General features: G+C 41.5%; 1 protein-coding gene across 3 annotated transcripts in view; it reads right to left on the bottom strand.

The window, feature by feature from the left end:
- Hnmt (histamine N-methyltransferase) overlaps window positions 1-17,215 on the bottom strand; it is a 58,725-nt gene that overhangs the window by 28,717 nt on the left and 12,793 nt on the right. Inside the window, exons 1-2 of one of the 3 annotated variants that reach the window (XM_005083750.4) lie at window positions 3,130-3,275; window positions 2,729-2,875 (exon numbers count right to left, since the gene is read on the bottom strand). In XM_005083750.4, the coding sequence (XP_005083807.1) occupies window positions 2,729-2,865 (137 nt within the window). In that variant the 5' untranslated portion in view covers window positions 2,866-2,875; window positions 3,130-3,275. Of the gene's footprint in view, window positions 1-2,728; window positions 2,876-3,022; window positions 3,276-17,215 lie in introns of those variants that run through there. The other 2 variants (XM_013123241.3, XM_021235057.2) reach the window with 2 other exon arrangements.

Below are 17,215 nucleotides of genomic sequence, written 5' to 3'. Positions count from 1 at the left end.
TTCTTCCCCCAACTCAAGCTTCCTGCTCCGCCATGTCCTCCTCTCCCCTCCTCTTCTCCCCCTCTCTTTTTCCTGGCTCCTTCTCCCCTCCCCCCAGAATCTAATTTTAAAGGGAAAATATATTCTTTCTTCTTTTCTTTTTCATTCTTTCATTTTCTTTTTTGTTTTCTTTGAAACAGAGTCTCACATTGTAGACTATACCAGTCTGGAACTCATGATCTTTGTGATGATATATTGTTTATGGTCTAATAAAGCTTGCCTGGATATCAGAATGCAAAACTAACCATAGCCATAGACACCAGGCAGTGGTGTTGCACACCTTTACTTCCAGCACTAGAGAGGTACATAATATAGGAGCAGGATCTCAGCCAGGGCAATTAGGCTCCAGCCATGCTGAGGACAGGATGGCCCCAGCCTTGGGAGAGGTAAGATCTCTCTGGTTGCTTGCCTGTTTTGCTTTTCTAATCTTCAGCTTGAACTTCAGTATCTGCCTCTGGGTTTATATTATTCCTGCTACAGATACTGCCTTTGCCTCCTAAGTGCTGGGTTACAGCATGGGCCCCCATGTCTAGCAAAACTGCTTCCTTAAAATAATGACATTTGGATTCAGATATTCATAACCTTATGTATTACCATTGTAACATAAATTTAGTTAATAGCCAAAATCTCATGTCTTTTACAAATTCTACCCTCAACATTCCATCTAAACTGGATGCATCCAGAAGACAGAAGACAGGGTAGGGGCCACCTTAAGACTACCCTGAGAGGGTGAAGAAAACCAAGGATCCGGTTATGCTAAGGGGTGAATGTGTATTATACAATCTGAAAATGCATTGAGAAAGTAACCTATAACCTGTTCTTTTAGAAATGAGTAGAACGGTCCAAAGATGTAAATTATAATTTCAGATAAAAGCTATCTACTTGAAACTGCTTTTATTGTTTTTAGTTTGAATATGTCATACATTCACATAATAAGTTTTGATCAAACTCACCCAGTGTTCCTTCTGAAGGGACTAGCCCACTCCAGCATGTGGCTCTGGCAGGCCATGCCCTTCTCCCAGAGTTCCCTCTGCCTTGCTAAACACTGTTAGATTTCATTCCTAAAGCTAGTCAAGAAGGTCTATTCCCTCTCTTGACCACATCCTCTTCCTGAGGCTGAGCACCAAGGTCCAGCTGTAGAAGTATTGAAGTCCAGCAATCAAAAGCTCCCTTCAGTTCACCTAATTAACTTTGCCAATCCAAACACACTATGCATCCTAGCTCATTCTAACACAGGCCTCCCCTAAAAATTACACCAGCAAGGTCTTTTGTTGCTGTATTTATTTTGTTTGCTTGGTTTTTTGTTTTTTGGTTTTTTTTTTGGCCTGAGTCAGAAAGCAGCCACTTTAACTTTTCTTCCTCCATTAATATAAAATCTCTCTGTGAAAACAGCCGTTGAGGTGTGGTTTGTGTCTAATCCTCAGAGGAAGCCTCCACTCTGTAGGGATCTCCTTCCCCTTCCCCTGAAATGTCTCCTCTATCTCCCCACCACCATGTTTCCCTCCCAACTTCTTGTGCTGTCATCTGTAAATCCTAAATCCACTTATACTTAGTGGAATCTATCTATGAGTGCATCAGATGGGGTGTTGAGCCCATGGTAGAGATTTTACACCCTTTATCCTATTACACACGTCAATTCTTTAACCTTGTAAAGACAAAAAAATACAAGGCTGGGAAAATGACTCAGTAGATAAAAGGAGAAGAAGCAGGAGAATTCTGTATTTGTCCAACAAGTCTGCTCTGGTTAGACAGAAGAACTACCACAGGAAAGTAACTCCACAGAGAAATTCAGACAGCAAAAGATAAAATACCAGAATTGTATTTTGTTGTTTGTAAATTAGGTCCACAGTCAGTCATTTCTTACTAGTTTTCTATAGTTACTTCTTGAAACAGAACAAGTGGAAACAATTTATCCCCAGATAGGTGACTTGATTATCTTTAGCCTGTGGAATCCCTTACCTCGAAAATGCTTATCAGCTTTGGCACAAATTGAACACATTAATCAAAAATAAGTGATAAATAAGGGAGTCTGGAAGAGGCAAGAAACCAGTTTCACTGAGAAGGGTAAAACGATCCTTCTTCAGGATCACATTGGTAATATTAAGCTGAAAGCAAAAGACAGCTTTTGGCAGAGTGATTACAATAACAGATAAAGGAAATGAATTGAATTCATTAGAATTGAGAGGCACTAATTCTATGCTCTGAAGCAAACAGTATTCTGCAATTACTTAAATCTGAGTCTAAAGAAAAGAATACCAGTATCTATTTGGGGCTTTTTTTTTTTTAAACAAAATTTAAAAAGAAGCTAGAAAAAAAAATCTGAGGTTAATGATTTGTACCTTATCTTTTTCCAAATACGGTCGGGAAAAAAAATCTGAGGTTAATGATTTGTACCTTATCTTTTTCCAAATACGGTCGGGCTTGTGCCTTTAAAGCCTTCAAATGGTTAACACCCTGCGCTGCCAGCTATGCAGTAGCACAAATCAGTGTCTTGGTATTTAAAGCAAACACAGAGTTGCATAAGCAAGGCCAGCCGGTTTAGGCAAGGTCGGGCCGCAGCAGGAGGCTGAGACCCCCTCTAACTCTAATCCCGATGTCTCCTCCACCTCTGCCTACCGGTTGGGCTGTATTCCACCTATCCATCTTTGACCCACCGGTTAGCCCGTTGACAGAAACGCCTTTTTGTTACCTTGCTATTATGCCTGGCAGCTTCTTGTCCACGAATTCCTGCATGCACTGGTGTTCCGTGGAATTGTTTAGAAACCTCCGGAAAGATTCAACGTATCTGCTGTGGTCAGAAAACAAGCTTCTCATGCAAGATGCCATATTGGGTTCCCTATTAACGACAGGGAGGGGAGCTGCGTTTAACTTCCTCTCTTCCTAGTTCCTTCTTTTCCCTCTTTCCCTCCCCTCCCCCACCAGTTTCTATAACCCAGCCGTTCCCTCCACCCCAAACCCTGCCACATAAGGAAAAATTTAATACACGAATAAGAAATAAACCAGAGCACTTATGCGTGCTTTGCATTTGACATGCAGCTAAATCTGGCCAGCAGAGCTCAGTGAGGTAGGAGACTCCTGTGGGTGTTTTACCCCTTGCCCAGCGGCTTTCAGGAGACAGGCGGTAAAGCAGCCCAGTCCAGAGAAGCTGTAAAAGCATTCCAATCACTTCCTGTTTTTTTTTTTTCAGCAGCTGTCATAAGTGAGTTCCAAGTGGGCAAGAGAGCTGTTTTGTTTTGTTTTCAAGGCAGAACACTAGACTGACCAGGATTACTGCAAGACCATATAGCACCTTCAGAAACCCGGAGTTGGTAAAATCTAAGGCACCCCACAGCTGGCCCTGCATGATTGTTGTCTGGAGTTACCTGCCTTCATGTGTCTTGACTTTTGACTCTTAAGCCCAGCTGCTGTTTTGTTGCAATCAAAGCTGGAAATTTTTTCAAGTCAAGGAGGAGCATGAGAGCTTTAAGCTAAATTTAAAGTAGCCTGAAGCTGCCCATGTTCCCATAAAAGGATTGGCATTTGTACTCCTAATTCTGAGATTCTTGAAAATGAAAAATTCATCCTTGGTTACTTAGCGATTGCCCTAAGTCCCATTTTCATCTCTACATGGTTGTTAGCTAATAGATAGGAACAGAGGCAATAACTGCTCTTCCAAACAAGTTGTACGTAGACTCTGTTTCCTTAAGTAGTTAAAAATGTGTTTCTGTATTTACACTAGCACTGGAAATGTTGATTCCTTCCACTAGTGAGGTGTTCCGTTCTGTTCCGTGTTCTCCATGTCTTTCAGTATCACATGGAACTAAGGGTTACTAATAGCAGACATAATTCCACGGAGTTCAATCCTTTCAAAACTTAGTTCATGGGTTACTTATTGCTGTGCCTTCAGGAGCTCCCTCCCAGGACAGATGAGAACTCTTGAGACTCTAAGACACAGAGTACTTTGTTTACAGCATGGCAGCGAAATTGGGAAGGGCTGTGGAATATTTTAAGGGTGTAAAGCTACAGCTCCCACCATTGCTTCCATAAAAATCTTTATATTCAATCCAAACTTATCACCTTGGACCCCCAAGATAGAACTCCCATTACAGTTTGTCTAAACTAAGCAAACTGCATACAAATAATCTCAAAAGAAATGAAAAAAAAATGCTATAGTCCCCCCCCCACACACACACAGGCCCCATCAGGAGAAATACCTTTACAACTAAAACTCATGGAGAACTTCTAACCTTCACCATGGAAGGGTGTTGTTTCCTTGGAAATTGAATTGCTAGTTTTGAATATTAGCAAGACTCTTAATTTAATTTAATTGCCAAAGAAAGCATTAATTTAATTCCCAAATTCTTTGTCCACTCCCAGTAGTAATAGTTCAGGAACCTGGTTGTTCACACCCTCTTCAATACACAGAAAATACCATGCTTGTCTATGACTGTGCTAATTTGTTTTATGATAATTGTGAATATTAACTTTCATTCCATTCCATTGACAGTGAGACTAATGTTCATTCTGTTAGCTCTGTAGAGGTTCCATTCATTCCCTACACTCTCATTTCAATGGGATCCTTGTAGAGAAAATGGACCAGCCAAAGAAACACACCCTGAGCAGAGACAAAGAAACGCACTTTGGCCCTGCAACCAGAAACAAAAAAATGTACCCTGACCCTGAAACCAGTGCCAAAGAAACACACTTTATCTCTGGAATCAGAGTCAGTGAAAGAAATGCACTCTGGCCCTAAAATTAGAGCCAAGAGGCTAAAAGGGACCAGAGAAAGAAACACATTTTGGCCCTGAAACCAGAGCCAAATCTGATCCTACCGTGTGCAGAAAACTAACCAATCCTCTGGCAGGAGCTCTACCCAATCTGAGCTCAGCACTGAAATCTGACCAATCCCCACCCTGGAAGCCCTATATAAACCCTGTGTTTGTTCAGTTTGTGGCTGTTCATGCTACCCAGCTGTCATCTGCCACTGTAGATTCTCCTGTATTCTTCCCTCCCAATAAAGCCCTTCAATGAGCTTTGGGTGAAGATCTTCTTTTGCACCTGAGCAGAGACAACCCTGAATAGAGTAGAGTGAGCAGGGCTGTAACACTTCTGCCTGGGAAACCTTCCCCTGGCAGAGCAGAGTTGTTATACTCAGCTCTCCACTCTCTGCGAGCAGAGCTGAACAGGAGCAACTTCCCCGGGGGAACCTTCCCTGCCTGAGCAAAGCTGCTACACTGGGCAAACATCCCCAGCTGGAAGACCCTCTCCTGGCTGAAGCAGAGCCTATACACAGGGGAAGCCTTTCCCTGAGGCAGGACTGTAAGCTGCTATGCTTACTGTGGCCTGTGGTAGCCCTTGGCTCCCAAGCTCCAGGATACCTTTCCATCTGAGCTGTGTAACACTCAGTATTCTGTGACTCTGGAGTGCAAGAATGCCTGTCCCATCTGAGCTGCCCAAAATGCATACAATCATGATGCTTTTCTTTATGTGTATAAGCTATCTATAAATTAGATATGTTAATCTTTCTAATATTTTAACATGCATTTTTCTCAATATAACATTTATCTTTAAAAAATAAAAATAAAACCTAGTTGTTAAAAAACCTGAAATCAAGAGTTAGGACAACAGTAATCATTCCATAAGTTATTATATTTTTATATAATTTGTTCTTGATTCTCCTTGGTTGGAAAGACTGTGTTCCTTTTTAAAAATAATACTTGTGCCAGGCGGTGGTCAAGTTGTGAACACTTTCAATCTCAGCACTTTGGAGGCAGAGGCAGGTGGTTGTCTGTGAGTTTGAGGCCAGCCTGGTCTACAGAGCTGGTCCCGGACAGATAGGGCTGTTACATAGAGAAAACAAAACAAAACAAAACAGACACTTGTAAATAAGCACAGTATGACCGGTACAGGAGACAGCTTCCTGAACATAACTCCAGTAGCACAGACTCTGAGATTGACAATTAATAAATGGGACCTCCTGAAACTGAGAAGCTTCTGTAAGGGAAAGGACACAGTCAACAAGACAAAAAGGCAGCCCAAAGAATGGGAAAAGATATTCACTAACCCCACATCTGACAGAGGACTTATCTCCAAAATTTACAAAGAACTCAAGAAGCAAGTCTCCAAAACACCAAAGGATCCAATTAAAATGTGTACTACAGAACTAAATAGAGAATTCTCAATAGAGGAGTCTGTTAAGAGAAGCTTTTTCTTTTGATAGGGGCCTTCTCGCCCGCCTGGTTCCAGATCCGCATCAGTCCCAAATAAACACACAGGAGGCTATATTAATTATGAAGCTGTTGGCCTTGCTTGTTTCTAACTGGCTAGCTCTGACTTAAGTAATTACCCCATAATTGTTAATCTAAGTATGTCTCTTACCGGAGAATAGTTCCAGGCTTCCTACCCCAATGGCGGTTACATCTCGAACCCCTCGTGTTTCTCCTACCCAGAGTCCTCCTGGACTCCTAGCCCCACCTATCTAGATTCCTATTGGCCATCAGTAATTTATTAACAAATGCACAGGCAAATAACAGGACTTCCCCAACAGGAGTCTAAAATGGCTGAGAGACACTTGAGAAAGTGCTCAACATCCTTAGCCATCTGGGAAATGCAAATCAAAACAACCCTGAGATACCATCTAACTCCTGTCAGAATGGCTAAAATCAAAAACACCAATGACAATTTATGCTGGAGAGGTTGTGGTGCATGGGGAACACTCCTCCACTGCTAGTGGGAGTGCCAACTTGTACAGCCATTTTGGAAATCAGTATGGAGATTCCTCAGAAAATGGGAATAAACCTACCACAAGACCCAGCAACTCCATTCTTAGGTATATACCTAAAAGTTGCACATTCATACAAGGATGCCTGTTCCACTATGTTCATAGTGGCATTATTTGTAATAGCCAGAAGCAACCTAGATGCCCCTCAACTGAAGAGTGGATAGAGAAAATGTGGTACATTTACACAATGGAGTACTATTCAGGGAAAAAAAAAACAATGGAATATTGAAATTTGCAGGCAAATGAATGGCCCTAGAAGAAACCATCCTGAGTGAGTTAACCCAGTCACAAAAAGACAAACATGGTATGTACTCACTCATATATAGATTGTAGACATGGATCAAGGGAGTGCCAGTCTACAATCCCACTGCCAGAGAGTCTGGGAAACAGAACCTTCATCCAGTGACTGATGGAAGCAGAGGCAGACACCCACAGCTAAACACTGAACCGAACTCCTGGAACCCAGTGACAGAGAAAGAGGACTGATGAGAAAAGGGGTCAAGACTGGGCTGGTTTAACCCACAGAAACAACTGACCTGAACAAGGGGGAGCTCTTGGATCACAGACTGATGGCTGGGAATCCAGCATGGGACTGATCCAGACCCCCTGAATGTGGGTGTCAGTGAGGAGGCCAAGGCAATCTATGGATCCTTGGGTAGTAGATCAGTATTTATTCCTGGCATACAAATGAATTTTTGGTTCCCATCCCACAATGAAGGATGCTCTCTCAGCCTAGACTCTTGGGGGAGAGCCTAGGCACTGCCCTGAATCAAATGACAGACTCTGGATATCCCCAATGGAGGGCCTCACCCTCCCTGGGGAAGGGAGTGGGGATTAGGTAGGAAGCTGGGAAGCCTGATGTGGGGAGTTGGGGAGGAGGGGAGGGAAAGGGAGCTGGGATTGACATGTGAAGCAAGCTTGTTTATAATTTAAATTTAAAAAAAAAGAAAAAAATTAAGCTCAGTATGTCAAACCACTGGGACTAGAGTGTTGTTTCACAATGTTCTGCTTACTTGAAGATCTTCAAGATTTCATTCTAAAGTTTTTAAACTATGTAGTCAGATAACTTATAAAGAATGCTTATTTGGGTTTTCAATATGTATTAGCATATCAAAATTTTATTTAACAATTTTCACATGCTCTCTTGAAATATTTACTTATCTGTCATTTTCTGATTAGTTTTGCATACCAAATTCTTTTTTAAAAGAGGAAATCTGTTGCTTTCAGCATGACTTGCATTTTATTAAGCGCTGGTTTCAGCAACCACAGTTTCCCTCTTAACACTTAGTATAAAATATTTTTCCCAGTTCATAAATCACTTAGAATTTTCCATGGAATTGAAACATCAAGCTGTCTGGTTGGAATGGCCAAATCTCAAGACTCCTCCTTTTCCTCCCTTTGGAATATTAGACCTCACTCTACAACATCTATCACTGCAGTAACTTCTCAGTGATAATCAAATCATTATCGCCTTTAAAAGACTTTTCGGCACATGAGGATGTAATTCTAAGACAATTTAAAATGAACTTAAGATTCTTATTTATTGTCTAACCAAACTGGAGTTCCCAGTCCATGAGTTTCCATTTATTAAGATTTTATCACATCAAAGTACCTTATATATATTATCTCATTTAATACACGAACCTCCTAGGTATGGAGTTACTGATATTAGTAGGTAGGATTCAGATCCCCTAAGTTAAAAAAGATCACAAGATACCTAAAAGAATAAAATAATGTTTCATACAAGGGTTATTATTTCTCTTAGATTACTCCATACTACTTATTGTTAGGAATAAACCGTGTGGGGAACCTTGACAGATTCCATGGCAGGCGAGGTTGACAGAAGCTGAGGACAAACATGCCAGGCAGACAGAGCTTTAAGTGAGAAGTTTTATTAGAAAGGGGAGGGAGGGGGAAGGAAAGAGAAAAGAGGTGAAGAGACACAGAGACAGAGAGACAGTGGAAGAGAAGAGGGAGACAAGAAAACCCAGTTCTGCCCCAGGGAAACAACATGAAAGAGAGAGGGTAGAGGAAAGTGGGTGGGGTCTGTCTGTTGAAGGGGTCCTTTGTTCCTGTGTGCAGACTTGATGTCATGGAACCCTGGGCTGACCAGGGCACTGCCTGAGTGCATTCTGTCAGGTGACAGGGGCAGGCCAGAATAATACCTGAATCCTTACACTTACTATTCTGCACCATTTCACTACAAAGATTACTATATGTTATTACTTTCCTAAAGACAATTAGAGCATTAAGTAATGGAGTAGTCCTGAATTCCTCATATATATATATATATGTATATATATATATATATATATATATATATATTGCTAGGACACCATCTGCGCTACACATAGAAAAAAGAAAAAATGAAAAGACACACACACACTCAAATCCCTTCTTGCAAAGTACCCTGTACCTAAAAAGCAAGCAAATGAAAAAGAGAAAAAAGCATCCGTTTTTTTGTAAATGTTTCTCACTTTAACAGTATTAACTCTGAGTTTTAATATGAGAACAGTGTTCTTAATCCTATGGCTTCTTATTCTTAATTATATATCCAATTTCTAAATAATTCCAATACTATGAGATCGTCTTAATGAAATAGAATCTCATTTTTAGTTTTATTTTTAATTGAAAATAGATTCTTCTGTCATCCAATACATCCTGAACACAGTTTCCCCTCCCTCCACTCCTCGAAGTTCAATCCCACCCCTCCTCTCCCCCAATCCACTCCTCCTCTGCCTCCCATTAGAAATGAGCAGGCCTCCAACAACAAACCCAACAAAACAAAACACAGTATGAGAAGGCAAAAGCCCTCTCAAAGAAGCTGGACCAGGCAACCCACCTGGTGGAAAAAGGTCCCAAGAGCAGACAAAAAAGTCAGAGAAACCCCCACTCCCACAAAAACACCAAGCTGACAGTCACAACACACACAGAGAGAACCTGGTACATACCCATGCAGCCCCTCCTGTTTCCACTTTAGCCTCTGTGAGCTCCGTATGTACCCTACTTAGTTGATTCGGTGGGCCCTATTCTCCTGATGTCTTCCATCTCCTCTGACGCCTACAATTTTTCTTCCCCCTCTTCCAAGGAATTCCCCAAGCTCCAAGGGCAGGAGATGTATACTTTCTCTCCTCATAATGTCTGGCTGTGGGTCTCTGTATCTGTTCCCATCTGCTGCCAGAGTAAGTCTCTCTGACAACTACTGTATAAGACACTGATCTATGAGTCTACAAGTAAAGCAGAATGTCATTAGGAATCATTAGATTTTTTTTCCCCTGTTAGTTGTGTTTAGGTCTACTTTAGGTCTCTGAGCTATCTAGTCTCCAGTTTTTGGCCATCTAGGCAGTGTAGAACATGGGCTCCCTCTCGTGGCATGAGTCTCAAATTAAACCAGTCATTGGTTGACCACTCCTGCAGGTTCTGCACCACCATTGCCCAAGCACATCTTGCATGCAGCATAGAGGTTGGTCAAAGGTATTGTGACAATGTAGATGTCCACATTTCTCTTTTGGTAACTAACAAAGTACTTTCAGCAAAGACACTAGAACATGTGGGTGAGTGCTTCATGCAAGAACAAGGTCCACCTCTCCACATTCAGTGAGCTGTGTGGATATTGTCCTCAGCAATGGGGCTCTACTACCAGTTTGCAGAGAGCAACCTTACATCCTAACATCAGCCTGGGTTGTTTGGGGTTCTCCATGGCACCCCGTCAACCTACAACTCAACTAAAAGCAAGAGGAAGACATGTCTGGCTATAAGAGATGTCCAGTTGAGATTCCATATCCCCAGCTACTAAAAATCTTCACTAAAATCACTCTCATAGATTCCAGGAAGTTTCCACTGTACTAAATTTCCATGCCACCCCTCAAATGCCTCCCAATTCCAGTCATCACTCCCTACATTCTCTCCCTCCATCCAGTGTCTCCCCGCCACACACACCTAATCTCTCCTGTTCTTCTCAATCCCATCGCAGTCCACCCAGAAAATATATTCTATTTCCTCTTCCCAGGAAGATCCATGCATCACCCTTAGACACCTGCTTCTTACTTAGCCTCTCTGGGTTCAAGGACTGTAGCTTGGTTATTATTTACTTAATAGTTAATATCTACTTATAAGTGAATACATACCATATTTGTCTTTCTGGGTCTGGGTCAGGATGATTTTTTTCAAGTTCCATCCATTTGCCTGCAAATTTTCATAATGTGATTGTTTTTAACAGCTGAGTAATACTCCATAATATAAATGTACCACATCTTGTTTATCCCTTCTTCTGTTGAGGGACCTCTAGGTTATTTCTGGTTTCTAGCTAATATGAATAAAAATGCTATGAACATAATTGAATAAATGTCCTTGTGGTAGGATGGAGAGTCCTTTGGGTATGTGCCCAAGACTGGCATAGGTGGATCTTGAGGTAAATTGATTTCCAACTTTCTGAGTAACTGCCATATTGATTTCCATAGTGCCTATACATGTTTGCACTCCCAACCATAATGGAGGAGTGTAACCGTGCTTCACATCCTCTCCAAAATAAGATGTCACTTGTGGTTTTTATCTTAGCCATTCTGACAGGAGTAAGATGGAAACTCAAAGAGGTTTTGATTTGCATATCCCTGATGACTAAGGATGTTAAACATTCCTTTAGGTGTTTTTGGCATTTTGGGAGTCCACCACTGAGAATTATCTCTTTAGATATGCACCCCATTTTTAAAGTTAGATTATTTGTATTTTTGATAACTAGTTTCTTGATTTCTTTATATGTTTTGGATATTAGTCCTCTACTGAGTGTAGAGTTGGAAAAAATCTTTTCCCATTCTGTGACTGCTGCTTTGTCCTATTGATGATGTCCTTTGACTTACATAAACTTTTCAGTTTCTTGAGATCCCATTTATTAATTGTCTATTTTAGGGCCTGTACTATTGGCCTTCTGTTCAGAAAGTCATCTTTTGTGCCAATGCATTCAAGGCTATTTCCCACTTTCTAATCTATCAGTTTCTGTGTGTCTGGTATTACATTGAAGTCTGTGATCCATTTGGACTTGAGTTCTGTGCAGGATGACAAGTATGGATCTATTTGCATTCTTCTTTTTTATTTTTAATTAATTTTTTAAATTAATTTTTATTTAAATTAAAAACAATTTTATTTTACATACCAATCCTAGTTCCCTCTCCCCCGCATCCTCCCATTCTCCCCATTATCTCCTCATCCCACCCCATCCACTCCTCAGGGAGAGTGAGGCCTCCCATGGGGGATCATCAAAGTCTGTCAAATCATTTGGGGCAGGACCTAGACCCTCCCCCATGTATCTAGGCTAAGAGAATATCTCTCCATAGGGAATGGGCTCCCAAAGCCTATTCATGCTGTAAGAATAAATACTGGTTCCACTGCCAGAGGTCCCATAGACTGCTCAGGTCTCCTAGCTAACACCCACATTCAAGGGGTCTGGTTTGGTCTTATGCTGGTTCCCCAGCTGTCAGACTGGGGTTCTTAAGCTCCCACTTGGTCAGGTTAGCTGTTTCTGGGAGTTTCCTGAGCATGGTCTTGACCCCTCATCACTCCTCTCTCTCTAAAACTGGATTCCAGGAGTTTGGCTCAGTGCTTAGCTGTGGATTTCTGCTTCTGCTTCCATCAGTTACTGGGTGAAGGCTCTAGGATGGCATTCATCAATCTCATTATAGGGTGAGCATTTAAGGAAGCCTCTCCATTATTGCTTAGATTATTAGTTGGGGTCATCCTTGTGGATCCCTGAAGATTTTCCTAGTACCAGATTTCTTGTTAAGCTCATAATGGCTTCCTCTATTAAGGTATCTCTTTCCTTGCTCTCCTATTCTGTTCTTCCCCCAACTCGACCTTCCTCACCCTTCATGTTCTCCTCCCACCTCCCCTTCTCCTCTCTTCTTTCTCCTACCTCCCTCTCCCCTTCCCCCATGCTTCCAATTTACTCAAGAGATCTTGTCTCTTTCCCTTTCTTGGGGATCCATGTATTTATCTCTTGGGGTCCTCCTTGTTTCCTAGCTTCTCTGGGGTTGCAGATTGTAGACTGGTTATCCTTTGCTTTATGTCTAATATCCACTTATGAGTGAGCCCATACCATGTTTTTCTTCTGCATTCAGACATCTAGTTTGATTAGAGCCATATGTTGAAGATGCTCATTTTTCCAGTGTGTATTTCTGACTTCTCTATCAATTTCAGGTGTCCATAGGTGTGTGGATTTATGTCTAGGTCTCGGTTTTTATGTCAATACCTCATGAGGTTTTTATAAATATAGCTCTGTAGTACAGCTTGAAATTGGGGATGATGATTGCCCCCAGAAGATCTTTTATTATACTGGATTGTTTTAGAAATCCTGGGTTGTAGTTTTCCATATGAATTTGAGAATTGCCCTTTCAATGCCTGTAAAGAACTGTGTTGGAATTTTGATGGGATTGCATTGAATCTGTAGATTACTTTTCATAGGATGGCCATTTTTACTATGTTAAACCTACCAATCCATGAACATAGAAGATCTTTCCATCTTCTGATATCTTCTCCAATGTCTTTCTTTAAAGACTTGAAGTTTTTATCATATAAGTCTTTACCTTCTCGGTTAAAATTACCCCAGGATATTTTATATTATTTGAGGCTGTTGGGAAAGATGTTGCTTCCCTGATTTCCTTCTCAGTCTGCCATTTGTATATAGAAGAGCTACTGATTTTCTTGAGTTAATCTTGTATCCAGCTTCTTTGCTACTTTGCTGAAAGTGTTTATCAACAGTATGAGCTCCCTAGTAGAATTTTGGGGGTCACATATATATATATAGTCATATCTGTGAATAATGATATTTTGATTTCTTATTTTCCAATGTTTATCACCTTTATCTCCTTCAGTTATCTTATTGCTCTAGCTGAAACTTCAAGTACTATTATAATGAATAGATATGGAGAGAGTGGACAATCTTAGACCTGATTTTAGTGCAATTGCTTTGAGTTTCTCTCCATTTATTTTGGCATTCTGCATATTGCCTTTATTATGTTTAGGTATGTCCCTTGTATCTGTAGTCTCTCCAGGACTTATCATGAAAGGGTGTTGGATTTTGCAAAAGGCCTTTTCTGCTTCTAAAAGAATGATCACGTGTTTTATTTTCTTTCAGCTTGTTTATGTGGTCGATTAAATTGACTGATTTTTGTATGTTAAACCACTCCTGCATCTCTTGGATGAAACTTACTTCATCATAATGGTTGATCTTTTTGATGTGTTCTTAGATTCAGTTTGCAAGAATGTTAGTGAGTTGTTGGTGGTGGTGGTGGTGGTAGTAGTGGTGGTGGTGAAAGTAGGTGTGTATGTGTGTGTGTCCTTTCTTTTGGATTTGCTGGTGTGAGATTATTTATTTCCTGTGTTTTTATGGGTATAGTTAACCTCCTTGTGTTAAAATTTCCTTCTAGAACCTTCTGTAGGACTGGATTTTCCTGTTATAGTCAGCCTCTGGGAAGATCATTTATAGACAGCTACATTTGATCAGGGAGGGATCAGAGTGGACCAGATAGGCAACTCTCTTTCCTATCCTTTACTCCAACTTATAAAGGCAAATATTCAGGCATAGCCCAGCTTTTTGGCCAGTTGTAAACACTAGCTTTATTGCAAAAGTCTGGATAAAGCATCATAGGCTACTTTCTTCACGGCTCTAGTACTTGGAGCCAGAGTGGAGCTATTTCCTGGGAAGTGATTGGAACTGACCACATCAACCAATGCTAACTCACTGACTTTAGGCAAAACTTTTCCTTAAAAAATTCAATATGTTGTAACTGGAACCAAGAATTGGATCAATAGATGAAATCTTTCTCCTTTTCATGGAATAAGTGCATTACTGATTAACTAATACTGTATCAGTCGGTGCCTGCCTGATGAAAGATGTTTTGTGAATCTGTCTCTGTGTCTGTAGTTATCTGAGTGTTTATCTGTGAGTGATAGACAACTCCATAACACAGAGCTCTGTGCTCCTTTTTAATGAACAGCACAGAAATCATTACATGGGAAGGAATAGTATATATATTTGACAAAAAGCAATTTGAGGATAAAATTGGTTTACACATTCTTTTCATAGCATATCATTGAGGGAAATCAGGATAGAATCTCAAGACAGGAACCTGGAGACAGGAGCAGAAGAGCCGTGGAAGTATACTGCCTACTGGGTTACTCCCACTGACTTGCTGATATATATACATATATATATCAAGACCACCTATCCAAAAAATGACACTGCCCACAGTGGGCTGTGATCTCTCATATCACTCATTAATCAAGAAGATGTGTCACCAGACCTATCTACAGTCTCTTCTCATAGCATTTTCTCATCTGAGTTTCCTCCTCTAGGTGACTCTAGCTTTTGTCAAGCTGACAAGCTAATCAGCACAGTCAACATTTTGTCAACTCAACACTAATAAACATTTTCCTTCTTTTCTTGTTCATGTCTAAGAGCTCATGTTAATATCACAATATAAAATACAGTATGACTTTTAAAGTCCCAGTCCTTTAAAATTTCAAACATTTTAAAAGTTACATATCTTTAAAATATCCAGCATCTCTTTAAAAGTCTAAAAGTTAAACGCTTCCAAGAGGAAAAAAGAAAGGACACAATGACAATCAAATACAAAGCAAAAACAACATCCAGAAATACCAGTTGAATGCATTACCTCAGCACCAGCATCTGAAGCTCACGATCCTCTAGACAGCAAACTGTCCGGGCAGCTGTTCTCCTCTGATTCTGCCATCTGAAACATGCAGAGTGTGACTCTATCAGCCACACTGCAGCACCTGTCAATCATGCAGAGTGGGACTCCATCAGCCACACTGCAGCATCTGTCAATCATGCAGAGTGTGACTCCATCTGCCACACTGCAGCACCTGTCAATCATGCAGAGTGGGACTCCATCAGCCACACTGCAGCACCTGTCAAACATGCAGAGTGGGACTCTGTCAGCCACACTGCAGCACCTGTCAAACATACAGAATGTGACTCCATCCGCCACACTGCAGCACCTGTCAAACATGCAGAGTGGGACTCTGTCAGCCACACTGCAGCACCTGTCAAACATGCAGAGTGTGACTCTATCATCAGCCACACTGCAGCACCTGTCAAACATGCAGAGTGTGACTCCATCAGCCACACTGCAGCACCTGTCAAACATGCAGAGTGGGACTCTGTCAGCCACACTGCAGCACCTGTCAAACATGCAGAGTGTGACTCTATCATCAGCCACACTGCAGCACCTGTCAAACATGCAGAGTGTGACTCCATCAGCCACACTGCAGCACCTGTCAAACATGCAGAGTGGGACTCTGTCAGCCACACTGCAGCACCTGTCAATCATGCAGAGTGTGACTTTATCATCAGCCACACTGCAGCACCTGTCAATCATGCAGAGTGTGACTTTATCAGCCACACTGCAGCACCTGTCAATCATGCAGAGTGTGACTTTATCAGCCACACTGCAGCACCTGTCAATCATGCAGAGTGTGACTTTATCATCAGCCACACTGCAGCACCTGTCAATCATGCAGAGTATGACTCTATCATCAGCCACACTGCAGCACCTGTCAAACATGCAAAGTGTGACTCTGTCAGCCACACTGCAGCACCTGTCAAACATGCAGAGTGGGACTCCATCAGCCACACTGCAGCACCTGTCAATCATGCAGAGTGGGACTCCATCAGCCACACTGCAGCACCTGTCAATCATGCAGAGTGGGACTCTGTCAGCCACACTGCAGCACCTGTTGTCCTTGGCAGTCATCCCATCAACTGGCGACTCCAGTATCCTAGGTTCTCCACTGTGACAGAAACTGCACCTTCACTGGCATCTTTTCAGGTACTCCAAGCTAGTCACATGGCACTGAAGCTTAGATGCCCTCAATTGACCCCTTTATTCCTGGAGTTCCCACTGCAGCTGAAGCTGTACCCAGAGCTTTGGCTCGGGGCCTCTCACACTGTTACATTTCAGTTGCTCTCCATGACTCTTTAAATCTCGAAGTTTCTGTGGCACCAAAACCAGTACCATATAGGAGATTCTAACACATTTACCTAGTTAGCTGCCAGCTTGAGATGCAGCCTTGGTTTCCTCTGAAACACAACTCTGTGTGCTAACTGTGAGGAAAACATCTCCAGAAAACTACACCTCAAGGATGCTTATCTCATCTTCATCACAGCTGATGTCTCAGCTCCAGCTAAGAATTATCAGTTATCTCAGTAAAGCAAACATTTCACTTCAGTAGTACTTGTCTCTAATTTATCAAACATGATTCTTCAGCTATAGCTCACCAGAAACTACTGATCCTTAATACAAAGTACCTCACTTGTCAACACAAGAGCCAAAGCTTTCAAATTAAAGGAAATAAGAGATATTTAGTTCTGGAGCCATTTTGAGTGACCATTTTCCAAGAACA

Source organism: Mesocricetus auratus, unplaced genomic scaffold (assembly GCF_017639785.1).
Source record: "Mesocricetus auratus isolate SY011 unplaced genomic scaffold, BCM_Maur_2.0 Super-Scaffold_100004, whole genome shotgun sequence".
Taxonomy (NCBI): Eukaryota; Metazoa; Chordata; class Mammalia; order Rodentia; family Cricetidae; genus Mesocricetus; species Mesocricetus auratus.
Note: the sequence above shows the minus strand (reverse complement) of the source record. Positions and strands in the feature narration are given on the sequence as shown.